A 24,694-nucleotide genomic window follows, 5' to 3' on the forward strand; every position below is an offset into this window, starting at 1 on the left:
GCTCCGGTAGAGATTTCCTTAGTGTCCCTTGGGGCCTGGGACCAGTACGCAGAAGTACTGGCAACTATCCCGCAGAACACCCGTAGGTTTTTGAGAAGTGTCCTCTTGAATGGCCAGCCTTCTACTGGTTTGAGAGACACTGGGGCAAGCATGACAGTGGTGGACAGGACCCTGCTCAAGCCAGAGGACTATGTAGGTGCTCCTCTGAGAACCACCAGGTTAGCTGGTGGGCCTCCCAAATTATCGCCTGTAGCCCTAGTCACACTCATGATTGGAGACAAGACAGCAAAGCTTCCTGTCCTGGTTCAGGACAATGTCCCTGCTAACATTCTGTTAGGAAATGATCTAGTAGAGTTGGGGTTGATCTCGGATGGTCTTCCCATGACTGCTGCTGCAGTCACTAGGTCACAGGTGACACCGGGTCTGGCTGTGAGTCAGGTACCCGAGCCAAAGGCGAGGCCTAAGGCAAGAAGAAGGAAGACCAAGAAGGCCACCTCTGTGGAGGGAACACCTTCTCTTCCTGCTGTTCCGACAGCACCCATTGGGATCCATGCTCCGGACGGGCTGGGTCCAGCGGAAAACCCAAACTCAACTCCTGTGGGAGAAGAGACAGAAGACTCTCCTGTGGGAGAGGTTCTCAACCCGGAGGATCATCCCGACCTTCAATGCTTGTTAGCTGAAGGGGGACCCTCCCGGGCAGACTTCTGTAAGGGACAGAGAGAGTGCCACTCTCTCGAGGGCCTGAGGAAACAGGCCCTGTCCCAGGCACAAGGTGAAGTGCCTAGGACATTCAAGATTTATTGGGAGGGTGAGCTCCTTGTTAGTGAGCCCACTAAGCCCGAACCTGGTGCCCGCAAGAGGTTGGTGGTACCCCAGGTTTACAGGCCCTTCCTACTGCAGTTGGCGCATGAGGTGCCCTTGGCTGGTCATCTTGGGACCAAGAAGACTAAGCAGAGGCTCTCTGCCCATTTCTACTGGCCACGGATGGGAGTAGAAGTGGAGTCCCACTGCAGGACCTGCCCAACTTGTCAGTTGTCTGGCAAGACTGGAGGCAGGGTCATTGCCCCACTGCAGCCATTACCAGTGGTTGGCACACCATTTGAGAGGGTGGGCATCGACATCGTCGGTCCCCTTGACCCTCCCACTTCAGGTGGACATCGGTTCATCCTGGTCTTGGTAGATCATGCCACCAGGTACCCTGAGGCAATACCCCTTCGGACTGTTACTGCCAAGGTGGTTGCCAGGGCTCTCCTGGGCATTTTCACCCGTGTTGGATTCCCCAAGGAGGTTGTCTCTGACCGAGGATCCAACTTCATGTCTAGTTACATGAAAACCATGTGGAAAGAGTGCGGGGTAACCTACAAGTTCTCCACCTCTTACCACCCCCAGACCAATGGTCTGGTTGAGAGATTTAACAAAACTCTCAAGGGCATGCTAGGTGCTTTGGAAGAGCCCCTAAGGAGGAAATGGGATCTCCTCCTGCCATGCCTGCTGTTTGCTTACAGAGAGGTACCTCAAGAGGGTGTTGGTTTCAGCCCCTTTGAGTTACTCTTTGGACATCCCGTGAGGGGGCCCCTCGCCTTGATCCGAGAAGGCTTGGAAGCCACCCCTCCAGGTCCCGCCAAGCAAGTGGGGGACTATGTGTTAGGCCTCAGGCGGAGGATGACACAAATGATGGGTCAGGCAACAGCAAATCTCAAGGCCAGCCAGGAATTGAATAAGTACTGGCATGACCTGAAAGCTTCGCAAGTGGATTGGACTCCGGGACAGGAAATCCTTGTGATGGAGCCTACCAAGCCTAGAGCTTTGGCAGACAAGTGGACTGGACCCTTCAGGATCATCTCCAAGATGGGCGAAGTCAATTATCTGGTGGACATGGGAGCCTCTGGGGTAGCCCCCCAGGTATTCCATGTCAACAGGCTCAAGCCTTTCCACAGGCGAGCAGAGGTCTCATGTCTCTTGCTAGCTTCAGGGCAAGAAGAGGATGAGAGTGAGCCCCTTCCTGATTTGCTGCATAGCAACCCTCAGGATGGCTCAGTGGAGGGAGTACAACTCTCTCCCGATTTGACAACAGAGCAGCAGAGGGCCTGCCGGGCTTTGCTCCAGCAGTATGCTCCTCTGTTTTCACTGACACCGGGCCTTACACCGTGGTGTAAGCACGAAATTGACACTGGTGACAGTGTGCCTGTCAAAAGCAGGAGCTATCGTATGTCAGATACCGTCAAAAACCACATCCAGGCTGAGGTCGCCAAGATGTTGGATCTGGGTGTTATTGAACCCTCCACCAGTCCCTGGTCCAGTCCAGTGGTCCTTGTCCTCAAGGCAAGTTCCCCGGCGGGTACCAAGGATTGGAGGTTCTGTGTGGACTACCGAGGAGTCAATGCCGTCACCAAAACTGACGCGCACCCATTGCCCAGGGCTGATGAGCTCGTGGACACTATAGGTGCTGCCAAATTTGTGAGCACCTTTGACCTTACCTCAGGCTATTGGCAAATAGCTCTGACGGACCATGCCAAGGAAAAGACGGCATTCTCCACACCTGAGGGACTCTACCAGTTTAGGGTCATGCCCTTTGGGTTGAAGAATGCCCCTGCCACCTTCCAGAGATTGGTCAACCATGCGCTCAGTGGGCTGGAAGCCTTTTGTGTGGCTTACTTAGACGACATTGCCGTCTACAGTTCCACCTGGGAAGAGCATTTGACACATCTGGATAAGGTGTTGCAGGCCTTGAAAAGGGCTAACCTCACTATCAAGGCCACCAAGTGCCAGATAGCTCAGGGGAAAGTTACCTATCTTGGTCATTAGGTAGGAGGGGGTCAAATCCAACCTCTCTCCAGTAAAGTACAGGACGTACAGAACTGGGAGACTCCCACTACTCAAACCCAGGTGAGAGCCTTTTTGGGCCTCACTGGGTACTATCGCAATTTCATGGCAGACTATGGAACCATAGCTGCACCCCTGACAGCTCTAACTTCACCCAAACAGCCTAGGAAGGTTAATTGGACTGAAGACTGTCAGAGGGCCTTTGATGGCTTGAAAGAAAGTCTGTGTAGGGCACCTGTGTTGAGTGCGCCTGACTACAGCCGACCCTTTATCGTCCAGACGGATGCCTGCGACACCGGAATTGGAGCTGTCTTGTCCCAGTTAGATGACAAAGGGAGAGAACATCCTATCATATTCATCAGTAGACAACTCAAGGGTAGAGAACTTAGGTGGGCTACTGTTGAAAAGGAATGTTTTAGTATAGTTTGGAGCCTTAGGCGTTTTAGGCCCTACCTTACGGGGTCCACCTTCAAGGTCCAAACAGATCATAAGCCCCTGAAGTGGCTTATGCAGATGAAGGGTGAGAATCCGAAATTGCTCAGGTGGTCGATTAGCCTACAAGGGCTAGACTTCACCATAGAGCACAGACCAGGGAAGAGTCACGATAATGCAGATGGCCTTTCCAGAAGGTATGTTGACCGTCTGGATGAGGGTGTCTATCCCGTGGGAGATTAGGCACCCTCCACCTCAGTCTGGGGGGGGCGACTGTGATGCCGGAAATGCATCTGAGGGACAGGGCCTCTGAATCCTTGTCCTTTTTCTGTTTTTACCGTGTGTTCTGTCATGTTTTCTGCCCAGGAGTCCATGAGGGACTCCTGGCAGTGCCGCTCTCTTTTGGTTTGGTGAACAGACCCATGGGATACCCTTATGGCACCCATGGGTAGGGGTACAACCCTGTGCCCCTAGTGTATGTTTTTGGGCACCTGTGGGTGGCCCACAGAGCAGGGTATGGGCTGGTGGCAGCTCCATGCTGAATTTGACAGGTGCTCTGGGTGTCCTCCATTTTGGGATACCCAGGCCCTGCCATTGGAATCAGTTGATTCCTGATAGGAAACAAGATGGCCCCTGTGGCCTCTTGCTTTCTATTGCCTGTTATCTTGTTTTTCCCAAAGTCCTGGGAAGCCCTGACTCTGTCCCTTCCCCCTGACTGGCTGTTGGGTGGAAGTTCCATATATGGTGTTGTTGTGAAGGCCCAGCTAGACTGACTGGAGCCTTCCCAGTGACTGTATGTTGTGGGTACCTCCTGTGGGTGGGACCTGGGTGAATGGAGTGTGTGACCAATATACACTCCTTGTTGTGGTTGTCTGGTTTCTGGCATGAGAGACAAAGACTGAGACAGCCCTGCCCGAAACTGGCCTGAATGCAGTGTGTAGTGTTGAATGGCTGGGTACTTGTCCCAATCCACATTCCTTGTTGTGAGTGTCTGAAAGGGAGGAGTGTGGCCTGAATGCACTGTGTGCCTGATTGGCTGACTGACTGCATGAATGCCCTTCTGTGTGATTGGCTGCTGTGTGTGTGCCAGCAGTGTGGATGAGAGACAGAATAGTATATCTGGGGACCTCTCACCACTGGAAATTGTTCAGAAGCATTCAGAAGCTGAGTCTCCACTCAAGAGTAACTGGATTTGCTGATCCTCGACGTCCAGCTGGAAGAAGAAGACTTGCTGTGGCATTTGCTTCGACGGAACTGAAGGTTGTCGAAATCGTCGAGGACTGACCCGAGAGAGGACCTGGTAAGGCGCCCTCTTCCCGTGCTCCGAGGGACCATCGAGCACCGCTGAATCTTCGCCGAAGCTCCCTGGACGCCAGACCATCGAAAGGCTGCCGACCGGAGAAGGGGACTGCCGAGGAGACCGAAGTAAAGCACCCGGACATCGACGCTGTCGAAGTCCATTGCCGTCGACCAGGGTTCGCAGGTCTGTGCAACCGCTGGAGGCCCGTCGAAGTTGTGTTGCCCAGCCGTGGGAACCACTTGACGCCGTGCCGCCGACGACCGGAGCCGTCCGCTCCTTGCCTAAGAACATTTGACTCGAAGGACTCCCTCGTCCGCACCGTCGACCGCTTTTGCCCTGCCGGAGAAAGTCGAGGACGACCAACGCGCCGAGGAGAATCCGCCGGTGGGTTTCCCGCCACCTCACGATCCCAAAGACTCGAGCGACTCGACGCCCTTGCTGGGCTCCCGTCTCTACAATCTTTGCGGTCCAGAACTATTGTCATCGAGGTGCCCCGCACACCTCCGCCTTGCAGGACGCCGACGCCCCGACGCCGACGAGCACCGCTCGGACGAAGCTGCCGCCTCTTCGACATCGTTCTACCTCGTTTGTCGACGGACGTTCGACGCCCCGTGCCTCCCGCTTGAAAGGGAAGGCATTCAAGAAGGGCCGTCGATTCCCCGTCGCCGAACCCCGAGGTCTTCGACGTTTCTCGACGCCTCTCGACGATCCGTGACTCCTGCTTAAAAGGGGGTCATTCAAGAAGGATCTGTCGACGCCTCTTCGAAGAACTCGACTCCACCAGGTACATTGGGGGGGTAAAAACATTGTAGGAGAGAATAAGACTGTTGAACAATATATGGACTGGGCTTGTGTCATATCCCTTTATTTTACAGGTTGCCCAGGTGGGGGGATCTCCACACAGAACTGTGTCCAGTAGCTAGGGCCAGTATTCTGCCTATTGTTTCAACCATCTTTTATCTCTCCTCTCTCTATTGCTGGTTTCCTTCTTATTGATCTGTGTGCCATTTTTACAGTATTGTGAATGCACTTTAATGAGGTCTAATATTAGTGGTACCACTTTAGAATTGTAGATATTTATCATTATTGGTTTTCCTGAGCACAAAGTGCGTTGTTGTGATAAGTGTACATAACCCTTGAATATTAATTATATAAAGACTGTGTTTTCAGTAATACAGTGTGTGGACATTCCTTTGTGGGGGGCTTGGGGGATACACTGTACTTAAGAACCAGCCTGCATCACCTCCTGAGAAGCTAGGCCTTGATTGCTCGTCCATCGCTACCATAATAGAGAATCTTGGCTGGGGTCCTCTGTGCCTCTCCTCTACCATATAGAGAGCGGAAGTACAGACCCCCCCACCGGTCTTGACAAGCTGGTGGCAGCGGTGGGATGCTTATGGTTTTAAGACTCAGTGTATAACCGTGCCACTTACAAAATATCCGCACTTTATTAGATTAAGGTTTGGGTGTGTACCAAATAACTGCATTACAGGCAATGGAGCCCATTGCAAATGGTAAATTGACTCGGATGAGCTTAGAGGCTCTCCAGAGTGCTTGTGAAGCCAGGGAGTTGGACTTTGTGGATAAGTCTAGGGCTGAGCTGATAGCTGCCCTGGTGGACTACCAGACTGATGGTGAAACCCTTGATGAAGGGGGGGATGCAACCAGTGAGGACTCTGCCCCTGGGGTTGTCGCTGAATCTGTTTCTGGGAATGCCACCATTCCTGCTGCCTCTGTTCCAAACCCCAGCAATTCCATGGAACTTGAGTTATTAAGGATGAAATTGGCCTTTGAATATCGCAAGTTGGAAATAGAAGCTGAGCTTAAGAAAGAGGAGCTGGCACAGCAAGTGGAACTCAAGAATAGGGATCTTGCGCTCAAAGACAAGGACACTGAATGTCAGAGAATCCAGCTAGAGAGAGCTAGAGTGGAGACTTCAGCTAGACCAATTGAGAGTGGCAGGTCCCCAGCCACCAAGTTTATGAAAGATTTGGTTGGTGTGTTTGTGGAGGGTTCAGATATCCTCCAATGGATTGAAGCGTTTGAAATGGCTTGTGCAATTCATGATGTAGATAAAAGAGATTGGGCTAAGTGTTTGTTAAGCAGAGTGCCTCAAACTGGATATGACTGTATTCTGAAGCTGAGTGTGGAGGAAAGGGGTCAGTATGAGTGTATGAAGTCTGCTTTGATTGCCAAGTTTGGCAAGACACCTACCCAATACCTTAAAAGGTTCAGGGATTTTAAGAAAAGAGAGAATGTGTCTTGGGTTGACTGGGTGAGTACTGCGCACATGAACATGATGGGGTGGATTGACGGTTACAAGGTGAAAACTTTTGTTGAGTTGTCCCACCTCTTGTTTTTTGAGCATTTTTCTGAAGCCTGTTCACCAGAGCTGCGTCAGTATGTGGCTGACCAGAACATTTTGGACCCCTTTAAGCTGGCTAGGTTGGCTGACAAGTGGGTCTCCCACCGGGTGTCCCCTAAGGACTCCAGTGGGAAGGACAAGGACAAAGAAAAGGGGACCTCTCAGAAAGCTGAGGAGTCCCAAAAGCAATCACAGTCGGGTAAACCAAAACCTTCCTCTCCTAAGACCCAAAAATCTGGTGGGGATAAGTCCTCTGTGGGTGGGAATAAGAGTAGTGGTCCACCTGCTGCAAAGCAGGTTCCCAGTGGTTCCAGTACCGTACCCCGCACTCCTGGCACTTGTTGGGATTGTGGGGCTCTGGATCACAAAAGGGGTGACCCCAAGTGTAAAGGTAAGGCACTTGGAGTACAGGCTGTCAGCCTGACCTACCCTTACCCCGTGGCTGAGGTGGAGGCCACTGTCCTCCCCTCCTCTACAGGAATCACATTTGGTGCTCCGGTAGAGATTTCCTTAGTGTCCCTTGGGGCCTGGGACCAGTACGCAGAAGTACTGGCAACTATCCCGCAGAACACCCGTAGGTTTTTGAGAAGTGTCCTCTTGAATGGCCAGCCTTCTACTGGTTTGAGAGACACTGGGGCAAGCATGACAGTGGTGGACAGGACCCTGCTCAAGCCAGAGGACTATGTAGGTGCTCCTCTGAGAACCACCAGGTTAGCTGGTGGGCCTCCCAAATTATCGCCTGTAGCCCTAGTCACACTCATGATTGGAGACAAGACAGCAAAGCTTCCTGTCCTGGTTCAGGACAATGTCCCTGCTAACATTCTGTTAGGAAATGATCTAGTAGAGTTGGGGTTGATCTCGGATGGTCTTCCCATGACTGCTGCTGCAGTCACTAGGTCACAGGTGACACCGGGTCTGGCTGTGAGTCAGGTACCCGAGCCAAAGGCGAGGCCTAAGGCAAGAAGAAGGAAGACCAAGAAGGCCACCTCTGTGGAGGGAACACCTTCTCTTCCTGCTGTTCCGACAGCACCCATTGGGATCCATGCTCCGGACGGGCTGGGTCCAGCGGAAAACCCAAACTCAACTCCTGTGGGAGAAGAGACAGAAGACTCTCCTGTGGGAGAGGTTCTCAACCCGGAGGATCATCCCGACCTTCAATGCTTGTTAGCTGAAGGGGGACCCTCCCGGGCAGACTTCTGTAAGGGACAGAGAGAGTGCCACTCTCTCGAGGGCCTGAGGAAACAGGCCCTGTCCCAGGCACAAGGTGAAGTGCCTAGGACATTCAAGATTTATTGGGAGGGTGAGCTCCTTGTTAGTGAGCCCACTAAGCCCGAACCTGGTGCCCGCAAGAGGTTGGTGGTACCCCAGGTTTACAGGCCCTTCCTACTGCAGTTGGCGCATGAGGTGCCCTTGGCTGGTCATCTTGGGACCAAGAAGACTAAGCAGAGGCTCTCTGCCCATTTCTACTGGCCACGGATGGGAGTAGAAGTGGAGTCCCACTGCAGGACCTGCCCAACTTGTCAGTTGTCTGGCAAGACTGGAGGCAGGGTCATTGCCCCACTGCAGCCATTACCAGTGGTTGGCACACCATTTGAGAGGGTGGGCATCGACATCGTCGGTCCCCTTGACCCTCCCACTTCAGGTGGACATCGGTTCATCCTGGTCTTGGTAGATCATGCCACCAGGTACCCTGAGGCAATACCCCTTCGGACTGTTACTGCCAAGGTGGTTGCCAGGGCTCTCCTGGGCATTTTCACCCGTGTTGGATTCCCCAAGGAGGTTGTCTCTGACCGAGGATCCAACTTCATGTCTAGTTACATGAAAACCATGTGGAAAGAGTGCGGGGTAACCTACAAGTTCTCCACCTCTTACCACCCCCAGACCAATGGTCTGGTTGAGAGATTTAACAAAACTCTCAAGGGCATGCTAGGTGCTTTGGAAGAGCCCCTAAGGAGGAAATGGGATCTCCTCCTGCCATGCCTGCTGTTTGCTTACAGAGAGGTACCTCAAGAGGGTGTTGGTTTCAGCCCCTTTGAGTTACTCTTTGGACATCCCGTGAGGGGGCCCCTCGCCTTGATCCGAGAAGGCTTGGAAGCCACCCCTCCAGGTCCCGCCAAGCAAGTGGGGGACTATGTGTTAGGCCTCAGGCGGAGGATGACACAAATGATGGGTCAGGCAACAGCAAATCTCAAGGCCAGCCAGGAATTGAATAAGTACTGGCATGACCTGAAAGCTTCGCAAGTGGATTGGACTCCGGGACAGGAAATCCTTGTGATGGAGCCTACCAAGCCTAGAGCTTTGGCAGACAAGTGGACTGGACCCTTCAGGATCATCTCCAAGATGGGCGAAGTCAATTATCTGGTGGACATGGGAGCCTCTGGGGTAGCCCCCCAGGTATTCCATGTCAACAGGCTCAAGCCTTTCCACAGGCGAGCAGAGGTCTCATGTCTCTTGCTAGCTTCAGGGCAAGAAGAGGATGAGAGTGAGCCCCTTCCTGATTTGCTGCATAGCAACCCTCAGGATGGCTCAGTGGAGGGAGTACAACTCTCTCCCGATTTGACAACAGAGCAGCAGAGGGCCTGCCGGGCTTTGCTCCAGCAGTATGCTCCTCTGTTTTCACTGACACCGAGCCTTACACCGTGGTGTAAGCACGAAATTGACACTGGTGACAGTGTGCCTGTCAAAAGCAGGAGCTATCGTATGTCAGATACCGTCAAAAACCACATCCAGGCTGAGGTCGCCAAGATGTTGGATCTGGGTGTTATTGAACCCTCCACCAGTCCCTGGTCCAGTCCAGTGGTCCTTGTCCTCAAGGCAAGTTCCCCGGCGGGTACCAAGGATTGGAGGTTCTGTGTGGACTACCGAGGAGTCAATGCCGTCACCAAAACTGACGCGCACCCATTGCCCAGGGCTGATGAGCTCGTGGACACTATAGGTGCTGCCAAATTTGTGAGCACCTTTGACCTTACCTCAGGCTATTGGCAAATAGCTCTGACGGACCATGCCAAGGAAAAGACGGCATTCTCCACACCTGAGGGACTCTACCAGTTTAGGGTCATGCCCTTTGGGTTGAAGAATGCCCCTGCCACCTTCCAGAGATTGGTCAACCATGCGCTCAGTGGGCTGGAAGCCTTTTGTGTGGCTTACTTAGACGACATTGCCGTCTACAGTTCCACCTGGGAAGAGCATTTGACACATCTGGATAAGGTGTTGCAGGCCTTGAAAAGGGCTAACCTCACTATCAAGGCCACCAAGTGCCAGATAGCTCAGGGGAAAGTTACCTATCTTGGTCATTAGGTAGGAGGGGGTCAAATCCAACCTCTCTCCAGTAAAGTACAGGACGTACAGAACTGGGAGACTCCCACTACTCAAACCCAGGTGAGAGCCTTTTTGGGCCTCACTGGGTACTATCGCAATTTCATGGCAGACTATGGAACCATAGCTGCACCCCTGACAGCTCTAACTTCACCCAAACAGCCTAGGAAGGTTAATTGGACTGAAGACTGTCAGAGGGCCTTTGATGGCTTGAAAGAAAGTCTGTGTAGGGCACCTGTGTTGAGTGCGCCTGACTACAGCCGACCCTTTATCGTCCAGACGGATGCCTGCGACACCGGAATTGGAGCTGTCTTGTCCCAGTTAGATGACAAAGGGAGAGAACATCCTATCATATTCATCAGTAGACAACTCAAGGGTAGAGAACTTAGGTGGGCTACTGTTGAAAAGGAATGTTTTAGTATAGTTTGGAGCCTTAGGCGTTTTAGGCCCTACCTTACGGGGTCCACCTTCAAGGTCCAAACAGATCATAAGCCCCTGAAGTGGCTTATGCAGATGAAGGGTGAGAATCCGAAATTGCTCAGGTGGTCGATTAGCCTACAAGGGCTAGACTTCACCATAGAGCACAGACCAGGGAAGAGTCACGATAATGCAGATGGCCTTTCCAGAAGGTATGTTGACCGTCTGGATGAGGGTGTCTATCCCGTGGGAGATTAGGCACCCTCCACCTCAGTCTGGGGGGGGGCGACTGTGATGCCGGAAATGCATCTGAGGGACAGGGCCTCTGAATCCTTGTCCTTTTTCTGTTTTTACCGTGTGTTCTGTCATGTTTTCTGCCCAGGAGTCCATGAGGGACTCCTGGCAGTGCCGCTCTCTTTTGGTTTGGTGAACAGACCCATGGGATACCCTTATGGCACCCATGGGTAGGGGTACAACCCTGTGCCCCTAGTGTATGTTTTTGGGCACCTGTGGGTGGCCCACAGAGCAGGGTATGGGCTGGTGGCAGCTCCATGCTGAATTTGACAGGTGCTCTGGGTGTCCTCCATTTTGGGATACCCAGGCCCTGCCATTGGAATCAGTTGATTCCTGATAGGAAACAAGATGGCCCCTGTGGCCTCTTGCTTTCTATTGCCTGTTATCTTGTTTTTCCCAAAGTCCTGGGAAGCCCTGACTCTGTCCCTTCCCCCTGACTGGCTGTTGGGTGGAAGTTCCATATATGGTGTTGTTGTGAAGGCCCAGCTAGACTGACTGGAGCCTTCCCAGTGACTGTATGTTGTGGGTACCTCCTGTGGGTGGGACCTGGGTGAATGGAGTGTGTGACCAATATACACTCCTTGTTGTGGTTGTCTGGTTTCTGGCATGAGAGACAAAGACTGAGACAGCCCTGCCCGAAACTGGCCTGAATGCAGTGTGTAGTGTTGAATGGCTGGGTACTTGTCCCAATCCACATTCCTTGTTGTGAGTGTCTGAAAGGGAGGAGTGTGGCCTGAATGCACTGTGTGCCTGATTGGCTGACTGACTGCATGAATGCCCTTCTGTGTGATTGGCTGCTGTGTGTGTGCCAGCAGTGTGGATGAGAGACAGAATAGTATATCTGGGGACCTCTCACCACTGGAAATTGTTCAGAAGCATTCAGAAGCTGAGTCTCCACTCAAGAGTAACTGGATTTGCTGATCCTCGACGTCCAGCTGGAAGAAGAAGACTTGCTGTGGCATTTGCTTCGACGGAACTGAAGGTTGTCGAAATCGTCGAGGACTGACCCGAGAGAGGACCTGGTAAGGCGCCCTCTTCCCGTGCTCCGAGGGACCATCGAGCACCGCTGAATCTTCGCCGAAGCTCCCTGGACGCCAGACCATCGAAAGGCTGCCGACCGGAGAAGGGGACTGCCGAGGAGACCGAAGTAAAGCACCCGGACATCGACGCTGTCGAAGTCCATTGCCGTCGACCAGGGTTCGCAGGTCTGTGCAACCGCTGGAGGCCCGTCGAAGTTGTGTTGCCCAGCCGTGGGAACCACTTGACGCCGTGCCGCCGACGACCGGAGCCGTCCGCTCCTTGCCTAAGAACATTTGACTCGAAGGACTCCCTCGTCCGCACCGTCGACCGCTTTTGCCCTGCCGGAGAAAGTCGAGGACGACCAACGCGCCGAGGAGAATCCGCCGGTGGGTTTCCCGCCACCTCACGATCCCAAAGACTCGAGCGACTCGACGCCCTTGCTGGGCTCCCGTCTCTACAATCTTTGCGGTCCAGAACTATTGTCATCGAGGTGCCCCGCACACCTCCGCCTTGCAGGACGCCGACGCCCCGACGCCGACGAGCACCGCTCGGACGAAGCTGCCGCCTCTTCGACATCGTTCTACCTCGTTTGTCGACGGACGTTCGACGCCCCGTGCCTCCCGCTTGAAAGGGAAGGCATTCAAGAAGGGCCGTCGATTCCCCGTCGCCGAACCCCGAGGTCTTCGACGTTTCTCGACGCCTCTCGACGATCCGTGACTCCTGCTTAAAAGGGGGTCATTCAAGAAGGATCTGTCGACGCCTCTTCGAAGAACTCGACTCCACCAGGTACATTGGGGGGGTAAAAACATTGTAGGAGAGAATAAGACTGTTGAACAATATATGGACTGGGCTTGTGTCATATCCCTTTATTTTACAGGTTGCCCAGGTGGGGGGATCTCCACACAGAACTGTGTCCAGTAGCTAGGGCCAGTATTCTGCCTATTGTTTCAACCATCTTTTATCTCTCCTCTCTCTATTGCTGGTTTCCTTCTTATTGATCTGTGTGCCATTTTTACAGTATTGTGAATGCACTTTAATGAGGTCTAATATTAGTGGTACCACTTTAGAATTGTAGATATTTATCATTATTGGTTTTCCTGAGCACAAAGTGCGTTGTTGTGATAAGTGTACATAACCCTTGAATATTAATTATATAAAGACTGTGTTTTCAGTAATACAGTGTGTGGACATTCCTTTGTGGGGGGCTTGGGGGATACACTGTACTTAAGAACCAGCCTGCATCACCTCCTGAGAAGCTAGGCCTTGATTGCTCGTCCATCGCTACCATAATAGAGAATCTTGGCTGGGGTCCTCTGTGCCTCTCCTCTACCATATAGAGAGCGGAAGTACAGACCCCCCCACCGGTCTTGACAAGCTGGTGGCAGCGGTGGGATGCTTATGGTTTTAAGACTCAGTGTATAACCGTGCCACTTACAAAATATCCGCACTTTATTAGATTAAGGTTTGGGTGTGTACCAAATAACTGCATTACAGGCAATGGAGCCCATTGCAAATGGTAAATTGACTCGGATGAGCTTAGAGGCTCTCCAGAGTGCTTGTGAAGCCAGGGAGTTGGACTTTGTGGATAAGTCTAGGGCTGAGCTGATAGCTGCCCTGGTGGACTACCAGACTGATGGTGAAACCCTTGATGAAGGGGGGGATGCAACCAGTGAGGACTCTGCCCCTGGGGTTGTCGCTGAATCTGTTTCTGGGAATGCCACCATTCCTGCTGCCTCTGTTCCAAACCCCAGCAATTCCATGGAACTTGAGTTATTAAGGATGAAATTGGCCTTTGAATATCGCAAGTTGGAAATAGAAGCTGAGCTTAAGAAAGAGGAGCTGGCACAGCAAGTGGAACTCAAGAATAGGGATCTTGCGCTCAAAGACAAGGACACTGAATGTCAGAGAATCCAGCTAGAGAGAGCTAGAGTGGAGACTTCAGCTAGACCAATTGAGAGTGGCAGGTCCCCAGCCACCAAGTTTATGAAAGATTTGGTTGGTGTGTTTGTGGAGGGTTCAGATATCCTCCAATGGATTAAAGCGTTTGAAATGGCTTGTGCAATTCATGATGTAGATAAAAGAGATTGGGCTAAGTGTTTGTTAAGCAGAGTGCCTCAAACTGGATATGACTGTATTCTGAAGCTGAGTGTGGAGGAAAGGGGTCAGTATGAGTGTATGAAGTCTGCTTTGATTGCCAAGTTTGGCAAGACACCTACCCAATACCTTAAAAGGTTCAGGGATTTTAAGAAAAGAGAGAATGTGTCTTGGGTTGACTGGGTGAGTACTGCGCACATGAACATGATGGGGTGGATTGACGGTTACAAGGTGAAAACTTTTGTTGAGTTGTCCCACCTCTTGTTTTTTGAGCATTTTTCTGAAGCCTGTTCACCAGAGCTGCGTCAGTATGTGGCTGACCAGAACATTTTGGACCCCTTTAAGCTGGCTAGGTTGGCTGACAAGTGGGTCTCCCACCGGGTGTCCCCTAAGGACTCCAGTGGGAAGGACAAGGACAAAGAAAAGGGGACCTCTCAGAAAGCTGAGGAGTCCCAAAAGCAATCACAGTCGGGTAAACCAAAACCTTCCTCTCCTAAGACCCAAAAATCTGGTGGGGATAAGTCCTCTGTGGGTGGGAATAAGAGTAGTGGTCCACCTGCTGCAAAGCAGGTTCCCAGTGGTTCCAGTACCGTACCCCGCACTCCTGGCACTTGTTGGGATTGTGGGGCTCTGGATCACAAAAGGGGTGACCCCAAGTGTAAAGGTAAGGCACTTGGAGTACAGGCTGTCAGCCTGACCTACCCTTACCCCGTGGCTGAGGTGGAGGCCACTGTCCTCCCCTCCTCTACAGGAATCACATTTGGTGCTCCGGTAGAGATTTCCTTAGTGTCCCTTGGGGCCTGGGACCAGTACGCAGAAGTACTGGCAACTATCCCGCAGAACACCCGTAGGTTTTTGAGAAGTGTCCTCTTGAATGGCCAGCCTTCTACTGGTTTGAGAGACACTGGGGCAAGCATGACAGTGGTGGACAGGACCCTGCTCAAGCCAGAGGACTATGTAGGTGCTCCTCTGAGAACCACCAGGTTAGCTGGTGGGCCTCCCAAATTATCGCCTGTAGCCCTAGTCACACTCATGATTGGAGACAAGACAGCAAAGCTTCCTGTCCTGGTTCAGGACAATGTCCCTGCTAACATTCTGTTAGGAAATGATCTAGTAGAGTTGGGGTTGATCTCGGATGGTCTTCCCATGACTGCTGCTGCAGTCACTAGGTCACAGGTGACACCGGGTCTGGCTGTGAGTCAGGTACCCGAGCCAAAGGCGAGGCCTAAGGCAAGAAGAAGGAAGACCAAGAAGGCCACCTCTGTGGAGGGAACACCTTCTCTTCCTGCTGTTCCGACAGCACCCATTGGGATCCATGCTCCGGACGGGCTGGGTCCAGCGGAAAACCCAAACTCAACTCCTGTGGGAGAAGAGACAGAAGACTCTCCTGTGGGAGAGGTTCTCAACCCGGAGGATCATCCCGACCTTCAATGCTTGTTAGCTGAAGGGGGACCCTCCCGGGCAGACTTCTGTAAGGGACAGAGAGAGTGGCACTCTCTCGAGGGCCTGAGGAAACAGGCCCTGTCCCAGGCACAAGGTGAAGTGCCTAGGACATTCAAGATTTATTGGGAGGGTGAGCTCCTTGTTAGTGAGCCCACTAAGCCCGAACCTGGTGCCCGCAAGAGGTTGGTGGTACCCCAGGTTTACAGGCCCTTCCTACTGCAGTTGGCGCATGAGGTGCCCTTGGCTGGTCATCTTGGGACCAAGAAGACTAAGCAGAGGCTCTCTGCCCATTTCTACTGGCCACGGATGGGAGTAGAAGTGGAGTCCCACTGCAGGACCTGCCCAACTTGTCAGTTGTCTGGCAAGACTGGAGGCAGGGTCATTGCCCCACTGCAGCCATTACCAGTGGTTGGCACACCATTTGAGAGGGTGGGCATCGACATCGTCGGTCCCCTTGACCCTCCCACTTCAGGTGGACATCGGTTCATCCTGGTCTTGGTAGATCATGCCACCAGGTACCCTGAGGCAATACCCCTTCGGACTGTTACTGCCAAGGTGGTTGCCAGGGCTCTCCTGGGCATTTTCACCCGTGTTGGATTCCCCAAGGAGGTTGTCTCTGACCGAGGATCCAACTTCATGTCTAGTTACATGAAAACCATGTGGAAAGAGTGCGGGGTAACCTACAAGTTCTCCACCTCTTACCACCCCCAGACCAATGGTCTGGTTGAGAGATTTAACAAAACTCTCAAGGGCATGCTAGGTGCTTTGGAAGAGCCCCTAAGGAGGAAATGGGATCTCCTCCTGCCATGCCTGCTGTTTGCTTACAGAGAGGTACCTCAAGAGGGTGTTGGTTTCAGCCCCTTTGAGTTACTCTTTGGACATCCCGTGAGGGGGCCCCTCGCCTTGATCCGAGAAGGCTTGGAAGCCACCCCTCCAGGTCCCGCCAAGCAAGTGGGGGACTATGTGTTAGGCCTCAGGCGGAGGATGACACAAATGATGGGTCAGGCAACAGCAAATCTCAAGGCCAGCCAGGAATTGAATAAGTACTGGCATGACCTGAAAGCTTCGCAAGTGGATTGGACTCCGGGACAGGAAATCCTTGTGATGGAGCCTACCAAGCCTAGAGCTTTGGCAGACAAGTGGACTGGACCCTTCAGGATCATCTCCAAGATGGGCGAAGTCAATTATCTGGTGGACATGGGAGCCTCTGGGGTAGCCCCCCAGGTATTCCATGTCAACAGGCTCAAGCCTTTCCACAGGCGAGCAGAGGTCTCATGTCTCTTGCTAGCTTCAGGGCAAGAAGAGGATGAGAGTGAGCCCCTTCCTGATTTGCTGCATAGCAACCCTCAGGATGGCTCAGTGGAGGGAGTACAACTCTCTCCCGATTTGACAACAGAGCAGCAGAGGGCCTGCCGGGCTTTGCTCCAGCAGTATGCTCCTCTGTTTTCACTGACACCGGGCCTTACACCGTGGTGTAAGCACGAAATTGACACTGGTGACAGTGTGCCTGTCAAAAGCAGGAGCTATCGTATGTCAGATACCGTCAAAAACCACATCCAGGCTGAGGTCGCCAAGATGTTGGATCTGGGTGTTATTGAACCCTCCACCAGTCCCTGGTCCAGTCCAGTGGTCCTTGTCCTCAAGGCAAGTTCCCCGGCGGGTACCAAGGATTGGAGGTTCTGTGTGGACTACCGAGGAGTCAATGCCGTCACCAAAACTGACGCGCACCCATTGCCCAGGGCTGATGAGCTCGTGGACACTATAGGTGCTGCCAAATTTGTGAGCACCTTTGACCTTACCTCAGGCTATTGGCAAATAGCTCTGACGGACCATGCCAAGGAAAAGACGGCATTCTCCACACCTGAGGGACTCTACCAGTTTAGGGTCATGCCCTTTGGGTTGAAGAATGCCCCTGCCACCTTCCAGAGATTGGTCAACCATGCGCTCAGTGGGCTGGAAGCCTTTTGTGTGGCTTACTTAGACGACATTGCCGTCTACAGTTCCACCTGGGAAGAGCATTTGACACATCTGGATAAGGTGTTGCAGGCCTTGAAAAGGGCTAACCTCACTATCAAGGCCACCAAGTGCCAGATAGCTCAGGGGAAAGTTACCTATCTTGGTCATTAGGTAGGAGGGGGTCAAATCCAACCTCTCTCCAGTAAAGTACAGGACGTACAGAACTGGGAGACTCCCACTACTCAAACCCAGGTGAGAGCCTTTTTGGGCCTCACTGGGTACTATCGCAATTTCATGGCAGACTATGGAACCATAGCTGCACCCCTGACAGCTCTAACTTCACCCAAACAGCCTAGGAAGGTTAATTGGACTGAAGACTGTCAGAGGGCCTTTGATGGCTTGAAAGAAAGTCTGTGTAGGGCACCTGTGTTGAGTGCGCCTGACTACAGCCGACCCTTTATCGTCCAGACGGATGCCTGCGACACCGGAATTGGAGCTGTCTTGTCCCAGTTAGATGACAAAGGGAGAGAACATCCTATCATATTCATCAGTAGACAACTCAAGGGTAGAGAACTTAGGTGGGCTACTGTTGAAAAGGAATGTTTTAGTATAGTTTGGAGCCTTAGGCGTTTTAGGCCCTACCTTACGGGGTCCACCTTCAAGGTCCAAACAGATCATAAGCCCCTGAAGTGGCTTATGCAGATGAAGGGTGAGAATCCGAAATTGCTCAGGTGGTCGATTAGCCTACAAGGGCTAGACTTCACCATAGAGCACAGACCAGGGAAGAGTCACGATAATGCAGATGGCCTTTCCAGAAGGTATGTTGACCGTCTGGATGAGGGTGTCTATCCCGTGGGAGATTAGGCACCCTCCACCTCAGTCTGGGGGGGGCGACTGTGATGCCGGAAATGCATCTGAGGGACAGGGCCTCTGAATCCTTGTCCTTTTTCTGTTTTTACCGTGTGTTCTGTCATGTTTTCTGCCCAGGAGTCCATGAGGGACTCCTGGCAGTGCCGCTCTCTTTTGGTTTGGTGAACAGACCCATGGGATACCCTTATGGCACCCATAGGTAGGGGTACAACCCTGTGCCCCTAGTGTATGTTTTTGGGCACCTGTGGGTGGCCCACAGAGCAGGGTATGGGCTGGTGGCAGCTCCATGCTGAATTTGACAGGTGCTCTGGGTGTCCTCCATTTTGGGATACCCAGGCCCTGCCATTGGAATCAGTTGATTCCTGATAGGAAACAAGATGGCCCCTGTGGCCTCTTGCTTTCTATTGCCTGTTATCTTGTTTTTCCCAAAGTCCTGGGAAGCCCTGACTCTGTCCCTTCCCCCTGACTGGCTGTTGGGTGGAAGTTCCATATATGGTGTTGTTGTGAAGGCCCAGCTAGACTGACTGGAGCCTTCCCAGTGACTGTATGTTGTGTTTACCTCCTGTGGGTGGGACCTGGGTGAATGGAGTGTGTGACCAATATACACTCCTTGTTGTGGTTGTCTGGTTTCTGGCATGAGAGACAAAGACTGAGACAGCCCTGCCCGAAACTGGCCTGAATGCAGTGTGTAGTGTTGAATGGCTGGGTACTTGTCCCAATCCACATTCCTTGTTGTGAGTGTCTGAAAGGGAGGAGTGTGGCCTGAATGCACTGTGTGCCTGATTGGCTGACTGACTGCATGAATGCCCTTCTGTGTGATTGGCTGCTGTGTGTGTGCCAGCAGTGTGGATGAGAGACAGAATAGTATATCTGGGGACCTCTCACCACTGGAAATTGTTCAGAAGCATTCAGAAGCTGAGTCTCCACTCAAGAGTAACTGGATTTGCTGATCCTCGACGTCCAGCTGGAAGAAGAAGACTTGCTGTGGCATTTGCTTCGACGGAACTGAAGGTTGTCGAAATCGTCGAGGACTGACCCGAGAGAGGACCTGGTAAGGCGCCCTCTTCCCGTGCTCCGAGGGACCATCGAGCACCGCTGAATCTTCGCCGAAGCTCCCTGGACGCAAGACCATCGAAAGGCTGCCGACCGGAGAAGGGGACTGCCGAGGAGACCGAAGTAAAGCACCCGGACATCGACGCTGTCGAAGTCCATTGCCGTCGACCAGGGTTCGCAGGTCTGTGCAACTGCTGGAGGCCCGTCGAAGTTGTGTTGCCCAGCCGTGGGAACCACTTGACGCCGTGCCGCCGACGACCGGAGCCGTCCGCTCCTTGCCTAAGAACATTTGACTCGAAGGACTCCCTCGTCCGCACCGTCGACCGCTTTTGCCCTGCCGGAGAAAGTCGAGGACGACCAACGCGCCGAGGAGAATCCGCCGGTGGGTTTCCCGCCACCTCACGATCCCAAAGACTCGAGCGACTCGACGCCCTTGCTGGGCTCCCGTCTCTACAATCTTTGCGGTCCAGAACTATTGTCATCGAGGTGCCCCGCACACCTCCGCCTTGCAGGACGCCGACGCCCCGACGCCGACGAGCACCGCTCGGACGAAGCTGCCGCCTCTTCGACATCGTTCTACCTCGTTTGTCGACGGACGTTCGACGCCCCGTGCCTCCCGCTTGAAAGGGAAGGCATTCAAGAAGGGCCGTCGATTCCCCGTCGCCGAACCCCGAGGTCTTCGACGTTTCTCGACGCCTCTCGACGATCCGTGACTCCTGCTTAAAAGGGGGTCATTCAAGAAGGATCTGTCGACGCCTCTTCGAAGAACTCGACTCCACCAGGTACATTGGGGGGGTAAAAACATTGTAGGAGAGAATAAGACTGTTGAACAATATATGGACTGGGCTTGTGTCATATCCCTTTATTTTACAGGTTGCCCAGGTGGGGGGATCTCCACACAGAACTGTGTCCAGTAGCTAGGGCCAGTATTCTGCCTATTGTTTCAACCATCTTTTATCTCTCCTCTCTCTATTGCTGGTTTCCTTCTTATTGATCTGTGTGCCATTTTTACAGTATTGTGAATGCACTTTAATGAGGTCTAATATTAGTGGTACCACTTTAGAATTGTAGATATTTATCATTATTGGTTTTCCTGAGCACAAAGTGCGTTGTTGTGATAAGTGTACATAACCCTTGAATATTAATTATATAAAGACTGTGTTTTCAGTAATACAGTGTGTGGACATTCCTTTGTGGGGGGCTTGGGGGATACACTGTACTTAAGAACCAGCCTGCATCACCTCCTGAGAAGCTAGGCCTTGATTGCTCGTCCATCGCTACCGTATTAGAGAATCTTGGCTGGGGTCCTCTGTGCCTCTCCTCTACCATATAGAGAGCGGAAGTACAGACCCCCCCACCGGTCTTTACAGCGTTCACTCCAGGGGAAGAGTTCACTCCAGGGAAGGCAGTCAGTCCAGGGAAGGGGGTCACCACAGGGAAGACATTCAGTCCAGGGAAGAGGGTCACTCCAGTGAAGGCAGTCACTCCAGGGAAGGCAGCCACCCCAGGGAAGGCAACCACTCCAGGGAAGGTGGTCAATTCAGAGAAGGCAGTCACTCCAGGGAAGGCAGTCACCCCAGGGAAGGCAGTCACTCTGGGGAAGATGGTCAGCGCAGGGAAGGCTATCACTCCAGGGAAGGTGGTGACTCCAGGGAAGGTGATCACTCCAGGAATGGCGGTCACTCCAGGGAAGGCAGTCGCCCCAGGGAAGGCAGTCACTCTGGGGAAGGTGGTCACTCTAGGGAAGGCATTCACTCCAGGGAAGGCAGTCACTGCAGGGAAAGCAGCCACTCCAGGGAAGACTGTCAGTCCAGGGAAGGCTGCCTCTCCAGGGAAGGCATCCACTCCAGGGAGGGCCATCAATCCAGGGAAGGCAGTCACTTCAGGGTAAGGGTTCCCTCCAGGAAAGGCAGTCACTCCAGGGAAGGCAGTCATTCCAGGGAAGGCGTTCACTCCAGGGAAGGTGGTCATTCCAGGGAAGGCATTCACTCCAGGGAAGGCAGTCCCTCCAGTGAAGGCATTCACTCCAGGGAAGGCACTCACTGCAGGAAAGGCAGCCACTTAAGGGAAGGCAGTCACTGCATGGAAGGCAGCCACTCCAGGGAAGGCAGTCACTCCAGGGAAGGCATTTACTCAACAGAAGGCAGTCACTGCAGTGAAGGCAGCCGATCCAGGGAAGACTGTCAGTCCAGGGAAGGCTGCCTCTCCAGGGAAGGCATCCACTCCAGGGAGGGCCATCAATCCAGGGAAGGCAGTCACTTCAGGGTAAGGGTTCCCTCCAGGAAAGGCAGTCACTCCAGGGAAGGCAGTCATTCCAGGGAAGGCGTTCACTCCAGGGAAGGCGGTCATTCCAGGGAAGGCATTCACTCCAGGGAAGGCAGTCCCTCCAGTGAATGCATTCACTCCAGGGAAGGCATTCAATGCAGGAAAGGCAGCAACTCCAGGAAAGGCAGTCACTGCAGGGAAGGCAGCCACTCCAGGGAAGGCAGTCACTCCAGGAAAGGAATTTACTCCAGGGAAGGCAGTCACTGCAGCGAAGGCAGCCATTCCAGGGAAGGCAGTCCCTGCAGGGAAGGCAGCCACTCCGGGGAAGGCAATCTCTCCAGGGAAGGCGTTCACTCCAGTGAAAGAGTTCACGCCAGGGAAGACAGTCACTGAAGGGAAGGAAGTCACTCCAGGGAAGGTGTTCACTCCAGGGTAGGCAGTCAGTCCAGGGAAGGATATCACTCCAGCGAAAGCAGTCACCCCAGGGAAGGCAGTCTCTCGTGGGAAGGTAGTCAGTCCAGGGAAGGGGGTCACCCCAGGGAAGGCAGTCGCTCCAGGGAAGGCAGCCACTAAAGGGAAGGCAACCACTCAAGGGAAGGCGGTCAATCCAGGGAAGGCATTCACTCTGGGGAAGGTGGTAACAGCATGGAAGCTGTTCACTCCAGGGAAGGTGGTGACTCCAGGGAAGGTGGTCAATCCAGGGAATGTCTTCACTCCAGGGTAAGGCAAGGCGTCCACTCCAGGGAAAGAGTTCACTCCTGGGAATGCAGTCACTGCAGGGAAGGCAGTCACTCCAGGGAAGATGTTCACTCCAGGGAAGGCAGTCAGTCCAGGGAAGGAAGTCAGTCCAGGGAAGGGGTTCATTCCAGGGAAGGCAGTCACTCCAGGGAAGGCCGTCACTGCAGGGAATGGATTCACTCCAGCTAAGCCAGTCAGGCCAGGGAAGGGGGTCAATCCAGGGAAGGCAGTCACTCCATGGATGGCAGCCATTCCAGGGAAGGCAGCCACTAGAGGGAAGTGGGTCAATGCAGGGAAGGCATTCACTCCACGGAAGGTCGTCACTCCAGCAAAGGTGTTCAATCCAGGGAAGGGGTTTCCTCCAGGAAAGGTGGTCACCCCAGGGAAGCTGTTCACTCCAGTGAAGGTGTTCACTCTAGAGAAGGCCATCACTGCAGGGAAGGGCTTCCCTCCAGTGAAGGCAGTCAGTCCAGGGAAGGGGCTCACTCCAGGGAAGGCAGTCACTACCAGGTAAAGCAGTCACTCCAGGGAAGGAGGTCACTCCAGGGAAGGAGTTCGCTCCAGGGAAGGAAGTCACTGCAGGGAAGGCAGTCACTCCAGGGAAGGCAGTCAGTCCAGGGAAGGAGGTCACCCCAGGGAAGACAGTCAGTCCAGGGAAGGGGGTCACTCCAGCAAAGGCATTCACTCCAGGGAAGGCAGTCAGTCCAGGGAAGGGGGTCACCCCAGGGAAGGCTGTCGCTCCAGGGAAGGCAGCCACTCCAGGGAACGTGGTCACCCCAGGGAAGGCAGTCACTCCTGGGAAGGTGGTCACTGCAGGGAAGGCGATCACTCCAGAAAAGGTGGTCACTCCAGGGAAGGTCGTCAATCCAAGGAAGGCAGTCACTCCAGAAAAGGCGGTCAATCCAGGGAAGGTGGTCACTGCAGGGAAGGCAGTCACTCCATGGAAGGTGGTCAATCCAGGGACAGAATTCACTCCAGTGAAGGTGTTCACTCTAGAGAAGGCTGTTATTGCAGGGAAGGGGTTCACTCCAGGGAAGGCAGTCAGCCCAGGGAAGGTGGTCACTCCAGGAAAGGCTGTCACTCCAGGGAAGGCAGCCACTCGAGGGAAGGCAGCCACTCTGGCGAAGGCGGTCACTCCATGGAAGATTGTCACCCAAGGAAGGCATTCACTCCATGGAAGGCAGTCAATTCATGGAAGGGGGTCACTCCATGGAAGGCAGTCACACCAGGGAAGGCCGTCACTGCAGGGAATGGGTTCACTCCAGGGAAGCTAGTCAGTTCATGGAAGGGGGTCAAACCACGGAAGGCAGTCAATCCAGGGATGACAGCCATTCCAGGGAAGGCAGCTACTCCAGGGAAGTGGGTCAATGCAGGGAAGGCATTTACTCCACAGAAGGTGGTCACTCCAGCGAAGGTGTTCACTCCAGGGTAGTGGTTTCCTCCAGGAAAGGTGGTCACCCCAGGGAAGCTGTTCACTCCAGTGAAGGTGTTCACTCTAAGAAAGGCTGTCACTGCAGGGAAGGGGTTCCCTCCAGGGAAGTCCAGGGAAGGGGGTCACTCCAGGGAAGGCAGTCACTCCAGGGAAGGCAGTCACTCCAGGGAAGAAGGTCACTCCAGGGAAGGCAATCCCTCCAGGGAAGGCGTTCACTCCAGGGAAGGCAGTCAATTCATGGAAGGGGGTCACTCCATGGAAGGCAGTCACACCAGGGAAGGCCGTCACTGCAGGGAATGGGTTCACTCCAGGGAAGCTAGTCAGTTCATGGAAGGGGGTCAAACCACGGAAGGCAGTCAATCCAGGGATGACAGCCATTCCAGGGAAGGCAGCTACTCCAGGGAAGTGGGTCAATGCAGGGAAGGCATTTACTCCACAGAAGGTGGTCACTCCAGCGAAGGTGTTCACTCCAGGGTAGTGGTTTCCTCCAGGAAAGGTGGTCACCCCAGGGAAGCTGTTCACTCCAGTGAAGGTGTTCACTCTAAGAAAGGCTGTCACTGCAGGGAAGGGGTTCCCTCCAGGGAAGTCCAGGGAAGGGGGTCACTCCAGGGAAGGCAGTCACTCCAGGGAAGGCAGTCACTCCAGGGAAGAAGGTCACTCCAGGGAAGGCAATCCCTCCAGGGAAGGCGTTCACTCCAGGGTAGGAGTTCACTCCAGGGAAGGCAGTCACTGCAGGGAAGGCAGTCACTCCACGGAAGGTGTTCACTCCAGGGAAGGCAGTCAGTGCAGGGAAGTAGGTCACCCCAGGGAGGACAGTCAGTCCAGTTAAGGGGGTCACTCCAGCAAAGGCATTTACTCCAGGGAAGACAGTCAGTCC

At 53.5% G+C, this 24,694-nt stretch overlaps 1 protein-coding gene across 1 annotated transcript in view; it reads right to left on the minus strand.

Moving 5' to 3' along the window:
- LOC138528251 (collagen alpha-2(IV) chain-like) overlaps positions 1–21,353 on the minus strand; it is a 46,683-nt gene extending 25,330 nt beyond the window's left edge. The window contains exon 1 of the mRNA XM_069639703.1: positions 20,751–21,353. Coding sequence (XP_069495804.1) covers positions 20,751–21,353 — 603 coding nt within the window. The remainder of the gene's footprint in view (positions 1–20,750) is intronic.
- Between the last annotated feature and the right edge of the window lie 3,341 nt (positions 21,354–24,694).

This window comes from Ambystoma mexicanum, chromosome 7q, assembly GCF_040938575.1.
Source record: "Ambystoma mexicanum isolate Mex_15411 chromosome 7q, UKY_AmexF1_1, whole genome shotgun sequence".
Taxonomy (NCBI): Eukaryota; Metazoa; Chordata; class Amphibia; order Caudata; family Ambystomatidae; genus Ambystoma; species Ambystoma mexicanum.